Raw genomic sequence first — 14,445 nt, forward strand, 5'->3', positions numbered from 1 at the left:
AGCAGAGATTTTCTGTTTACTTCCAGACTGGGGGCAACTGCCACATATTTGGAGAGCCAAGTAGCAGCCCTTAAATGCATGGATATCTCTTCACTTGCTCTCTGGATAGCTCCAGCTCTTCAGTGACTGCACATTATTCCCATCGGTCCTCACTGGGAATCCTCTACAAGCTCTATACCAGAAATCTCTTCCTAAGGGGAAGCCAGCAGCCTTAACACACTATCATCAGAACAGTAGCTCTAGTATACTATAAGCAGCATGATGGTGTGATATTACATATGAAATGGTTTGGTTTCTAGAAAAGGAAGGCATAGAGAGACAGTAAAGAAGAAATCAAGCTCACCTCCCTCCTTTGACCTGCTAGCTATGGTAAGAGATTCACACGTTAGTCCATGGACTAACATCATGAATGCTCACCAATGGAGCAGTTGTGTTTGTAGATGAGGAACTACCAAGACCCAGATACCCACTGAGGCTTTGTGCTTTACTCAGCTACACCTCAGAGTACACCAGCTTATTTAATGTGTTAGAGTGCCACACTATAAATGAAACTTCTGTGACTTTGTATGAACCATTTTCACTTGTTTTGAGTAAGAGACTGAAAGGCATTACTCTAGAACAAGATAATTCATGCACATGTAGACAACCCTCATCAGCCAGTGGTGCCAACTGTTTTGTTCTGTTAATAGGGCAGCTATACCTGAGCCTTGCAGTAGACATCCTGAAATTAAAAAAAAAAAAAGTAACAATTTAGTAGGGAGAGCTTTTGTGAACTGGCTGTCACTGAGCAAAAGCTTCTTAAAAGAGATCAGAGAGTGAGTAAGTGAGAGTAATCAGGATGTATACACACTACAGCGTCTTATCCTGTAGCATGAGGATGAAGGTAAAGGCTCTCATCTGTTAGTGCTGGGAACATTATTAACCAGTATTCTGATAACAGTTAAGGAAAACTGTATAGGTACTATTTAGTCTAGAAGTAGGAAAGCACAATAAGTCCCAGTGCACAAACTTTACAGTTGTTATTGCTCATCTCTAGCAAACTGCTCCTGCTGCCTTTACATCACAGAAAGATTTGCAAAGTTTTCCATGTATCAGGTTTTGTTCCTCCAAGAGAAGCAGATGAAAATACATCATAGTCGTCAGCATTTCAGTGTTTACTGTACAGGCTGTCAAATCTAGACAGCAAATAAGCTCTTCAAGACTATTTGGACAGAACATAAGGGCTCTTCAAGGTTTTAATGACACTTCAATAATGCAGAAAGAATTTGGATCTTAGATCAAACTGTTCATTAGCTTAGCACGAGTTATTTTTTCCAGACTGCACACAAAAAGGAAGAGGGTCTTGACACTGTCTGGGGACAGTAAGTAAAACATCTGTGTTTTTGACACAGTTGAGTTCCTCCTGCTTTCCTACTAGGATCCATAAATCTCATCTTGCAAGGACACAGGTCTCTCCCAAAGGAAGCTGAGAAATTTATGTGGCAGACCTCAACCTCCTAAAAATAATGGGCAAGACATTTCCAGGGATTTATTGAAGACTCCAGCACAGTTCCACTAAGTCAGCACTGCAGTATTCTGGGCTCAGTTTTACTAGCTGGAAAGCAGGAAGGATTACAGACACTTTTACCTCTGTTTTTGGAACAGTTTTGACTTGAGGCAATATTAAAGCAAGCATCAACCCTTGGTCTTGTGTAAGACTGTCTTTCTTAAGAGGAGTTAGCAGCCAAACCTAAAGCTAGCCTGTGATGACTATGTGAAAGTATCTTTGTACCCTAGTTCTAGTCTTTTACTCGCTACACCTGACTGTGGATTCCCCTCCATGTTACTATTTATCTGGGACAAAATCCTCAACTAGAAAGACGGGAGAACAGCAGAGGGGGAAAGGTAGCAAGGTTAGTGTTCTTGGCAGTTCATAGTTTTGTTTGCCTCAGTTTAGTCTGTTTGAAAAAGAGATCATCGCACTTAGACCTGCTCCTCTCTAGTGATCTAGCTGTTTCATGCGCTCAGGTAATCTACCCAATGCATGCGCTGGAAGCAGGAGGAGGACAGGAAAAAGAAAACAAGACCTCTACTTCAGTATTGACTGGTGTGAAAGCCTCTCCCTTCAAGCCTGCAGAGCAACTGCATGACTGAGGAACAGCACACAGCTATTCAGACCTCCACGGGGAAGGGCACATAAGAAGGCCTTGCCAACCTAGAAAGCACACAAAAGCAAAGTTAGAAGTACACTTATGTTTCCCTTGGGACAGATGACTACACAACATAAGGGTAAGCTTTATTTTCCCCCTCCCTCCCTCCTCAGAAAGATCTGCTTGATAAAATCCCCCTAGAGTGCACATCAGTCCATCTGAAGAGCACAAAGGTGTATCATCTAGAACACCCGAAACGCTTCAATCATCACAGCCACAACCAATTAAGTTCAGGCACAAGTTTCACCCACCTTTTTGGTTTCACTAGCCTCACTAGCATAAGAAAACAGGATATGAAAGAATCAAGACAGCCAGGTCTGAATCACTGTCCCCATTATTTCGGGGATTCCCATTTTATTCTTTAAATGTGTTCATCCAGAAGACAGGCTGGAGAATGCTACCTAGCTCTTACTTGGAAGCTGCGAAAGCAGGGACACAAACAGGACCAAGTAAACTCTAAGCTTTCTTCTCAGCTTCCCTGCAAGCCATTGGTTTGGACCAAATGTTTTAGACCCATCCTCAGCCATCACCACCTGCTGACAAAGGTGTCAGTAAATGAGAAGTCTGGGGCATACTGCAAGACTTCTTTCTTGCTATTAGGATGAAGGAGCTTTCTAAAGAAAGAAAAAAAACCCCACATAACAAAAACAAGACTGTCGTCAGGTTACATTCTTGCCTACAGTGGTGTCCAGCCACAGCCACAAGAAACATTACAGCACTAGCAACTACATTCCCCTCTTCCCCCTAGTGATGCTGCTTTTCAAAGCAAGGAAGTCTTCAGCATAGCTCATTCTAAGACCTATGTTTATTCAAACCTTTGAGGTTCCGGTAGCATTCTTCAGCAGCCACCCCACCTCCTCATCCAGAGCCACCACAGAGACCATTTCAGCCCTTTATGCAAGTCCTCATGCAAGGCTGCAAGGGAGATGGTGGGAAGGTATGGCTTTACACTGATGACAAGAGCAAGGTCTGCTATAGACCTTTAACCTACAACCTGGAGGTGCAAGCATCACTCATCACTGTCTAGGGATTATTTCTGCACAGCTTTTTGGCAATGTTTAATTACTGCTTTCAGCTACAATGGCTGATTGGGCAATTAGCTTAGCATTAAAGAGGCCTTGTCTGTATGGCAAGGATGAGTCAGACCATTAATACTGTTAGTCTTCCAAACAGCCTTTTTTTAAACAATGGTAGATAGTGTTAGAGGTGCTGACCCTAGAGGTTAGCCAGAAGTTTACAAAAATAATAAACCCAAATAGGTGAGGCTTTCATGGTGATTGATAAGAATAAATTATGCACTGTTTCACAATAGTATTGTAATGCTATGATATAGCGGATTTATGTGCTACAGTGAGATCCAAAATAAAACAAGTGTTAACAGACAGGTAGGTAGATATGCAAAATCAGAAGTACAGGATGAGGTTTTTTTAATTTAAAAAAAAAAAGGTGCTGTTGGGTAACACACCTGCTCTAAATTCAGTAAATACCTTACCCACATTCCAGAGTTCTGCTTTAAGAAGGATGGGAACCCTTGTATGAACACAGGTTTCCAAGCAGAGGAACATGATTAGGGTGCCACTGCATAGAGATATTTTATCTTGACAGAATAATCGGGTCTTAAATTAAGGGAGAAACAATTTTAGCCAGTTTTAGCCATTTGCCTGTGGAAAGTTGCATCTCCTTTTGTGCATCATATTCCTTCTGATCATGTAACAAGTTGCTCTAAGTAGAAAAATTTCCTACAATAATTCTTAGCATTTTCTAGCAGTTAACATATATAATTTCTTGCAAGATTAAGACACTCAGAGCAACAAAGAATGACAGGACTACAATAAGTGTGCAGGAGGAGGTAGCTACTATTTTAGAGAAACCACATTTTGTCCTGTGCATCCTTAAAGGAGGAAATTTGGAGTAGGCATTTGGGGGGCGGGGGAAGTATGTCTGCCTTGTAAAGGTTTCCTTATCTGAAAGGAAAATATTCTCTCCAGTATATAGTGCCATTTAAGTACGCCAGAGGAATGTTAATCTTTTTGGACAAGTGGATCAAGTGTACTCCTAGTGCTTTTTGCCTTAGGTAACTGCAAGTGCCCAAAACAGATGTCAACATCACCTAGGAGCTCATGCTAATGAGAATGAGCTAGTTAACAGAAATCAGTGTTCCAGTTGTGAGTGCAGTAGACTTTTCAGATCACTTTTCCTATTAGTGTAATTAGACTGCATTAGTGCTTGAACTACAACACATGCCAAAAAAAATCTTGAGTGTGTTTCTTTTGGTAGGCAGTAGCATTCTTAGGCTACCTAGTTTCAGCAGCAGCTATACAGCCTTCTGTACCAACAACTGCATGGAAGCTAGTTTACAGCTGACGATCAAGATTATGATTTAGGTAAGTGGCTGACAGAAGAAGCGTGGTAAACACTTAAAGCAGTAAGATTAAAGCATTTCAGAAAAGGACAGACACAAAATGTGAGATGCTTAACAGTGAATCAACAAGGCACATTCCCCTTCAGGGGAGGTAACTCAAGCCAAATGGGTGTCAGATTACTTTATATGAACAAACTTTCAAGTTAATGAAAGAAACTGGCCTTGCAAGTTTACAAACAGTTCTATTTAAGAGTCAGAGACAAAAACCTAAGCTGATCTGTTAAGAGTTTTCCATAGTTTCACATACTGAAGCAGTAACAGTTCTGCTAAGAGAAGTCACCCCTTCAACATATTCACGAGGTACTGAAAGGCACTAAGTTCTTGTCTTTAAGATAAGGAAATACAATACAAGGCACAGACATCCAAGAACATGTCTTAAAAAAACTCCCCAAAGAAAAACACACTAGGAACCGGAACATTACTTTGTACCTTTGTTGTGACCCTGTACGTGATATATGTCTCCATTGTGCACACGTGTTTTTTGGGATCATCGACAGTAACAAAGAGGTCTCTAGTTTCCCCATCCAAGTCATCATCCAGCTGCAGTCTGTTGAGGAGAGATGAGGAGGAGGCTGGGCTAGAAGTGTCCACAGGTGTGCCATTGGGTAGACTGAGATCCTGTATTGGAGAGGAAAAAACAGCAAGTTTTTAACAAGTGAACAGATTCACTGCAAAGTACAACATTCTCAAAGATGCCACTGACAGGCTTCACTGAGATATTAAATGGGCTATTTATTTCAGCAGCACCAAAGGATCACCCTTTTCCAGGACACCTGGGCAAGCCCCTAAGGTCTCGGCTTTGAGCATTAGGTTGTTCTACTGTTCCAGAAGTTGAAGAGAAAGCACATTACCACCATACCTCCCCCTCGTATGCACTACCTCCCCCTAGTATGGCACAACCTGGTTTCTATTCATAAGGAAGTAGAAGTGTTGCTGAACCAACTTAGACTCTGAGAACAAAACAGCTAGGCAAATCAGAAGAGCTACTTATGAGACAGGCTTCAGGCAAAGTGGCAACAGTCCAGTGGACTGGAATGCAGTCAGCCTTCCCCTCTGGAGACTCCTATAGTAGAGGAAGGAATCAGAGGCTTCCCATCCAGTCCATTAACTTCCAAACACTTCTGACAGCAGTCAGAGACTGACTTGCCATCACTGCACTACAGGACAGTCACAGATCATACACCCGAGCACCAGTGTCTATGCACACCTCCCTTCTGGAGTAATAAGGCCAATGAAAACACTGTGTTTTGCTCGTAGAGGTCCTCATTCCCATCCTCCCAACACCAAGATTATCATCCAGTGCCTAGGGAAGACAGAGACTAAAAGAACGAGCAAGTGGCTATTTTAGGAAGAGACTCACAAGGATTTGGAAAGTCTGTAATTCCTTAAAACTGACTCAGCAGCAGGGTGAAAAAAAAAAAACACACACAAAAAACCCAACCACTTTTATAGCCAACTTGGTACATTCCCACACCTTCAAGTCTCACACTTTGATATAGACCAACTACTTCCCAGAGCTAGTGGTTACTCCACTTTGCATAAATATCACAGCCACTTCACATGTGTTCTCTGCTCTGGTTTTGTAGCAAAGGGAGCTGGCAGCATGTGACAAGTTGTACAATATGTAGGAAAATCTGACAACAGTATTAGAAAGATCCATGTCTCCTCTTTTCAGAGAAGAAGTGAGGTTTTTTGTTTGTTTTAACTAGTAGCATAAGAATAGATTTATCTACACAGTGTTTCCCTTGTAAGGACAAAGGTTCCTCTGATTGCTAGACAGAGAAGCATCACTACAGCTAAGCAGCACGTTAACTAGAAGTGTTTTAGTTTTAGAATTACTGCTTAGCCCCAGCTTCACATGGTCCTTAAGCAGACAAATGAAATGTGTGATCTTAGCAAAGCAATCCTGTTTGGGTAAGGTCCTCCTCTTTCTCCATCAGTATTCCTTATGCAATTACTGTTTATGTTCAAGCCGGACATTGATAGTCCCTGTCTTCAGAAGAAGTCTGCCTTTGTTCAAGGGTTCAGAATTACAGATGAGAGCTTCAAGTTAAAGCTACTTGGAAAGGTCTACCTTTGATGATGGCTAAGAATAGGGTCAAGTTCCTACCAGTCACAAACCCATCACGGGAGTACTGGGATTTTATAGAGCCTCTGCCTCTTGCAGTCCCGCAGAACTGTGGCAGCACTGCTCTTCTCCTCAAGGACTGCCTTACGAAGTAGGGAGAATAATGCTTTAGCCTAGACATTTTGTGAAAGGGGTGATCTAAACTATTGTCTACTAACAGAGAGGTGAGATGGATTCTCCCAGCTAATCCTCAGAATTGGTTGCCAACTGATGAGAGATTTCAAGTTCGACTGGCAAGTGAGCAAGAATTGGAAGGTAGGCACTCAAATGCTCTCTTAAGAGGGCAAAAGAGCAGGATGAGCATGGCACATACATGAGGCAGACAGCTTGAACTACACAAGCATCTGGCTCAGACTCAACATAGCAGAAGCGTGTACAACAGGAAGAAGCAAGGCTACAATAACTCAGCAGATAAGGAGTTCTGTTGGAGTTACACAAACAGAATAAGCAGAAGACAGGATAAGATTAGCAACAGGAGATGGCTTCAGAAGATCTGCAGTTCAGCTAGAGGGGAGAATTTGGCTGAGCACAGTAAAGAGCAAAGCAAACCCTGGGACACCACAGTAGCTGTAGACAAATGTGTTCCTGTTTCCAAAAGGAAAAGACAGCTCTTCATTGCCCATGTGCAATAAACATTAGTTTAAGACAAGTTGTGCCAGAACTACAGCCAGTCAAATTCTAAATGGAAGTGAATTAACTTGCGGAAATAGCTTACGCCTGGTTGCACAGGAGATCTCAAAAGCTTGTAACAAAACCCTTCCAAGAGAGCTTAAAGAATATGATGGAATCTGCTTAAAACATGAAAGCTCTACATCAAGGTGTCCGAATAACTGCAGGAAGGACCAAAGATGGAGATTACAGCCACTTGCATGAAGTTATCAACTTTCCTCACCAATTCTGTTGGGAGATGACAATATCATATTAGCATGTCTGGCACTTTTTCAGCAGGGCAGAAGTTTGTGAAGGCTGGAATCCACTTCAATCCACTTCAGTGTGTTCTTGCAGTCATGGGTCCTGTGGAATGTCTCAGGTCTTAAAATAAAGGCTGTATAGTTTTACTTGATCTCAGCCTTAGATGAAACACCCCAGATCTAGATTAAGTAAAGATTCTAGACTAACTCTGGCTAGAAGCAGGAGGCTGCTAGGTGTGGTGCGGGGAAAGAACAGAGGATGCCTACACTGAAAGCACTGCTGTGCTATACTGACTCATCTGCGATTGCAGAACCTTCCCCTGTCAGTCACAGCTGGCATCAAGCCCTGCTACTTGGCTAGTTTTCAGTAGTTGAAGGCTAAGTGAGAAGCTAACTATTTGTCCTTCTTAATGGGTGGAGCCTCCTAGCTAACTGCACAAGAAACAACGCTTATGACTGTTGAACCTTTGTTTAACAGTAGGCAGGATCAGTTTGCTGAAGCCTTATGCTATTGCTAGAAAGAGGTAGGCTTTGAAGCATCACAGCAGATGGCCTAACAATCTAAGTTGTCTCAGGCTGTAATCCTTTCAGCAGAGCACCTCCTCGTCATGTTAACTGGCACTGGCTTTCTTCCATGGGACTTGGATTTTTTGCAGTTGGGGAAGCAAGACTGCATCATCTGTTCTAGTCTGATTTTACCACAGAAAGAGGAGCACGTCCTGCAGAACCTAGCAGGAAAGGAGATCTGCAGCCACCTGCATTTCTACTTGTTGGTGTAGTTATCATACTCACAAGCTTATGAAACACTGACTGGTATTAATTGTTTTATATAACAAAGAGTCTGAATTCAGTGCCAGGGACCCATGGATCAGCTTCATCTTTAGTGCACCAAGTAGCTGCTCACCCACTGTTTTAAGTGCCTATCTGCATTATCAAAGCTCAGCACAGTCCCAGTCCCAGCAGGTACCTACTGCTCACAGAGCTCTTCACAGAAAAAAAAAAAAGCCTTTTCATCATATCACCTGTTACTCACAGTACAGTCAGCCTGCCATGATCCTGAGCAGTCCCACAGTGGGGAGGAGGCGAGACTGCTTCTGGCCTCCAGGCAGATGGAATGGAGGACAGGTTCTGTCAAGACATTCTTCAAGTCTTAGAGAATATCCATGAGAAATGCCTCAAGTTTCAAAGCTTCGTCTAAAGTAAAGGGCAAAGATCCTTAGCCTCTGTCCCTCACCTCTTCAGGACAGTCTCATAGCTTTGTCACCTGCTGAAGGAGGTCAGGTGAAGCTCTAGCAAGGTCTCAATCACAACCTATGGCAGAAATAGTACGACATTCAAACCTTCAGGTTCATGATCTCCTGGTTAAGTACTAGGCTTTTGTGCACAGTTGTACAACCACCCACAGCCACACTCTTCACCCATTCCTATGGAGTTTGCAGGATTCCTCAAGACACCCAGATTTATGCGTACATGAGATCAGATGACTCTAGCAGAACACGTTTGGTATCCTACAGTGCAGGGCAAGTAGGAACTAACTGTGTGTGTTGGAAATGCATGAGCCCTGCCAACTATGCAGGCTGCTATCTGTTAAGGAAGCAGTTTCACATTCGTTTGTTGTGTTATGCAGTCTAAACACCTTGACTGGTTAGCCTGCCCAGAAACAGATACTAAATCTATCCAGAAGCTCATTTCATCCAAATTAAAATTCAGCTGAATTTTATAAACTTGAAGTCTGCATGTGAGATGCAAAATGAGTTGGGAAGTTTCCAGTTGATGTCATCTGCTCCCTCCATTCTCCCAGGAGATTTTCCAAGACTCTGGATTTACAGAGCAGCTTGGATACCCATAAAGTAAAACCTCAAGAGCTTGGTATTCAGTCTTCTGGAAGGCAGCCTCCCCCAACAGAGTAGCACACACCAGAGAAGGAATCCAGGATTCAACGCTTGAAGGCTAAAAAAGGGTCTAAAATTCTGTAGGTACTGACTTATCGTCAAGTGAAGATCACACAGTCTCCTGCCAAGTTAAGTGCAGCCAGTCAATACTGCAGGTTCTACAAATTTAATGTTAGTTTTCACTTATCCTGCCTTAGCAAGTGTACAGCTTAACCAGATAGCATTGCTATCTAAGGAGCAGTCCATGAAGGAAGTGGAAGAGGTGGTTCAGCTAAGTCTTCCACGCACAGATAAGCTCATCCCTGGAAAGGGTTAGCCTGAAACCACCTGATGCTGCAAGCCCATTGCTCTCATTCAACAAGTATTAGATGACAGTAAGAGACATTTGGAAATGTTGCTGTTTAGAGGCAAGTGGTGCACTTAACCCCAAATATCCCTGCCTAACTTGGGGATCTTACAGCCAGGCCTGTACTTCTCCTCACTGCTTCACTTCTGAAATTCAGAGTGCTGTACCTTTCTCCTTGTGTTTCAAAGACTTCTGTTGCTTTTTGCCATCCATTTCCCAGAGAGACACAACCACAGATAAAGTCATGTCAAGGGGACAGTGATTCCATACAATTGCAGCTGATTTCTGTAACAGTCTTACCTCCCTACCTTCAGTACATGACAATAAGCCACAGCAGAACTGCTGCTGGTGACTGGAAAACTAAAGTGGTTTAGATGTTAGTATTCCCAAGAATATTATAAAAGCTTGCATTAACTCAGCTTTCACAGATCTGTTCATAGCACTACTTGTCTGTCTCATCCCAGGAAGTTTTAAAACCAGGTATTTTTTGTTTCTAGAGTTCTCTGCTACTGGCCTCTACAGGTCATCTCTGCATGGAAAGAGAAAGCGCCTTTCCATCCTGCAGCCCAGCTAGATCTGTTCATCTGTCACTGACAGCATAGTATCCTATTAGAAGATCTCACTGAGCATCTGTATAGTGAAATCTGAGTCCACACAAGATTATTATCCAACATCAGCTGCAGAAAAATACCTAAACTTCTTTTCAGATGGAGAACAAGGAAAGAAAAGGCATTTGCTTCCCCTTTATATACGTTCAGTTTCATTCTCTACCAGGCATCAGCATCATACTTTGTTTACTGCAAGTCACCTTTGCTTCCCCTCACATATCTGAGGTAGATATGAGACACTACATGTCCCCTCCTCTTGCACTTGTCTTTGGGCAGCTGCTGTAAGGCCAGAGTGAACAAAGTGGGGATCCAGACTGAAGAGAAGGGAGAATGCTCGAGACATGGTAAGGAAGGGAGGATAAGAAGACAGTCTTGCTCTACAAGGTTTAACAAACAAAAAAAACCACAGTGAACAAACTCCAAAAGCCCTATTCATCCTCAGGAAGAAGTACCACATTTCTACACTGATCCACAAACAAGACAGTGCTAACTTGTAGTTTGACTAGAACTGTAAGAATCAGCTTCTAACGCCGGACCTACCATCCTGGCTCCTGCTACACCAGCTCCTGACATCCTTCTCCAGTAACAGGAAGAAGAGTACCGTATGTATGGCTGTACTCACAAGGAACAAGATTATACCCACAGAAGAGGTCAGTGTTTTCCACTATATTAATCATCTAGAATCAGACTGCAAGGTTGAGGCTATTTTAAGAGCAATACAGACTAAGCTCAAATCAGAGGCAATTCTTCTTGCTCTTACCTGGAAGTGTGTCAACAGAGGAGGGACAGGGCTGGGTTGAGGACGCAAGCCCAGATTTTTACTTCCTAGCCCTGGAGGGTGCTAGGCAATAAGTCTGTGGGCCCTGCTGTGTTGGGTGGAAAGCCCCTAACTCTAGTGGGGCATGCATACCACACCTGGTCCAAGCCTCACTTCTACAGTTCCAGCAGTACCACTGGTATTCCGCCCATCTAACCAAAAAAGTGACTAGATAAACACTGGATCAATTTGTTCTCAGGATATTTTAAATAGGTGTCAGAGTACAGCATGCAGCCAAGCCATGAGTCTGATGACTTTGTTCTGGAGTTTATCACTCAAACTGGCGTTTCTGCTCTGTAGGTCAATTGCCTGGAGACACACTCCTCAGGATCCCTGAAAAAAATAAGAATTTCAGGTGCAGCAGCTGATGGTAACAGCATGCAGTTTGGTACCACTCAAGACCTGGGAGAAATCTTGTTTACAAAGGTATCATACTTGGAACAGTGTTTCTTTGCACTTTGGCTGGACTATAACAAACACTAGAACAAGCTTCACAGAGACACTACCTGATTGACACAAGCACTTTCCAAACCTTCTTATGCAGGTCACGGGACTCCCACCCCTTTCCTCAGGCTAACAGCCAAGTTTTATAGGATGGATTATTGTACTCTGTGGTTTGTTTTCCCATAAGTCATCACAACTAAGCTAACCAGAGCAAGAACACGTCCATAGAAGTGCCTCCTGCAAGCAGCGTTTTCAGCAAGAGTAATAAGCTTTCTCCTATCTCTGTTGCTGTAGCTGGGTCCATGAAGACTTCAATACGGCTCAGTTTCAACCTTCCTGTGCACAGGGATAATGGGGGATGTCACAAGAAGGTGTCAAGTACCACACCAGACCATCTGTTCATACAGTCTGGCTATATGTCTGTCTTCTTACAGAGTCCTTAAGAGGGTGCCCTCTTTTCCTAGTCTGGAAGGGGAACTGTACAATATCACACTAAAGCTAAATGTGGTTCAGGTTACTAAAATGTTCAGCTCTAAAAATGATGATCATGAGTGGCATCTCACAGATGTTTTACAGTAGTTAAGAGAAATCCTTTGGTATTAGTAATAAACCATGTCACTGTGCACAAGAGGTGAAAAGGCTTTGGGGACTGGGCATTTGGCAGATGAAATGGGTTGTTATTTGGAGCAGGCATTAATTGGGCAAAATGTAAATAGATAAGACATACTTTTGTTTTATTAACTCCCACTGACATGTACTTCCCCGTATCCTTTGAACGGGAAGGAAAGTGTGAGAAGTAACTGGATGCTTGCCATATCTTACAGCTGCTTTACTGTGGAAAGGTATTTTAAATGCAAAGAGGTATTTTAAAACATCCACAGGATGAACTGTTCTCTTGGAAGAAACAGTCCCAGACCCAAGGTTAGCCTTTACATCTGTTTACAAAGCAATAGAGTCCTCGCAGAAAGCTTTATCTATCTTCCTAAGCAAAAAGCCAGTCTGGCAACTGTCCAGTAAGATTAGTTTAGTTATGTTTAAGCTGTAGAAAGTAGTAGAAAAGTGTTTGTGTCCTGAAGGAAAGCAAGAGAATTTAACATTTGGGCAGACTTGGATGTGCATCCTTTAGCAGAGTGAAAGGTTCTTTCTTCGTTCTAGTGTTCTCAGGAGAAGGCAACAGGCACCAACTCTACTCTCTCTTCAGAGCTCAAAGATCTCCACAAACAGCAGAGGGTTGATGTCCTCAGAAACATCTAGAAAAATGTAGACCTTTTGAGTCAAGTCTCCAGTTACTCTCCTATAGCTCTGTTAAGTTCCATGTCCATTTGCAAGGAATCTGTTTCAAGACTGTTGTTTGTTACAAGACCAGAAGGATTCCGCAGCTGTGTGCCCAGAAACATCATAACCCATTTTAACATACTAAAGAGCACCTTGTTAATGAACAAGCCCAACACACCCAGTGTTTTGTTTAAAGCTTAATTTTCAGAGCCTGAGCTCTGACCTTCTAAACAGCGAAGAAGCAGCCAGGATTCAGACCATGAGCAGGAAAACTTGAATCCAACATATGACTAGGAGTCATTCCCAATCTAAGAAGCCAGATTTATACCTGATTACAGATGGAACAGTTTGTTAAGTCTGTCCAAACTAAACAGCTTTCTCCTAGAGACATCGGGCTTTGTGTTAAAGCTCTGCAGACTTACTGTTCAGCAGTTTTTTCCTGTTCATGCTCTAGAAGTAGGTTTAGCTGCATCAAAGTTATCTAGGTACCTGGTGTCACTAAAGTGCCTATTTGGCTGAGATTTTTTTGAAAGCAAACAGTAATTTTTTTTAAAGTGTGAACAGATGCACAGGATTGGGGAGAAGCAGAGAGAAGAATTAGGAAGGAAAGTGATGACAGAAGGCTGGAAAGCACTGTAGTATCCTGGTGAACACTTTGTTTAAACAAGCAAGAATACACTTACATATTGCATTATGATGTGGGTTTCCTCATGCTCACTGTTTTTAGATGGGTTGCATTAGCATTTCCCCACACAAGATCAGCAGAGGTTTCATGAGAGCAAGTCAGACAGACAAGACATCACTGTGAAGTAAAGGAGGCAGAGCTATTCAAACAGAAGAACTTGTGTTTTCATCTCAAAGCCTGGAAGAGCTGGAGGAGTGTGCTCTTGGAGGAGGTCTCAGAGTTAGTTTGTTCTGGTGCAATTTATGGGATAGCCCTCCATCACCTTTGCTGATAAGCAAGATATTTTCCAGCAGAAAGGCATTTGTTCCCAGAGGGGAGGAGTACACAGAGTGTGTATCTGTCACAAGCAGAAAAAAAAAACAACACAAAAAACCCAAATACACCAAACAAAAACCACACAGTATGACTGCTTTACTCCCTGCTTTAAGGGGAGCAAGTGATGAAAAGCAGTCATGTAGTATTTCCTCACAGCATGAAAACTATCTATAGAGACCGATAGAGGGAAGAAACAAGGCATGAGATCTACAGACACACCTTTTATTTATATGGCCTAGGCTCCTGACACCCACTGTGGCACATACAGGTGTTCGGCACACACGACTTCAAGTGAAGTATACTGATCCAGGAGCAAGCTGGTCAGCACACTGAAGTCAGCATACAGAACCTGAGGCCAAACTGATCACTGGCAATAAACAGTATTGATTAAAGTTTTCCAGTGATTTTCTTGG

General features: G+C 42.7%; 1 protein-coding gene across 4 annotated transcripts in view; it reads right to left on the reverse strand.

The window, feature by feature from the left end:
• SNX30 (sorting nexin family member 30) overlaps positions 1 to 14,445 on the reverse strand; it is a 50,424-nt gene that overhangs the window by 24,915 nt on the left and 11,064 nt on the right. For all 4 annotated transcript variants that reach the window (XR_008463736.1, XR_008463737.1, XR_008463738.1 and 1 more), the window contains exon 2: positions 5,041 to 5,229. Coding sequence is in view for 1 of the 4 variants with exons in the window: in XM_054185068.1 (XP_054041043.1) it covers positions 5,041 to 5,229 (189 nt within the window). In the remaining 3 variants the exon portion in view is untranslated. The remainder of the gene's footprint in view (positions 1 to 5,040; positions 5,230 to 14,445) is intronic.

The sequence above is a fragment of the Rissa tridactyla genome, chromosome Z (assembly GCF_028500815.1).
Source record: "Rissa tridactyla isolate bRisTri1 chromosome Z, bRisTri1.patW.cur.20221130, whole genome shotgun sequence".
Classification (NCBI taxonomy): Eukaryota; Metazoa; Chordata; class Aves; order Charadriiformes; family Laridae; genus Rissa; species Rissa tridactyla.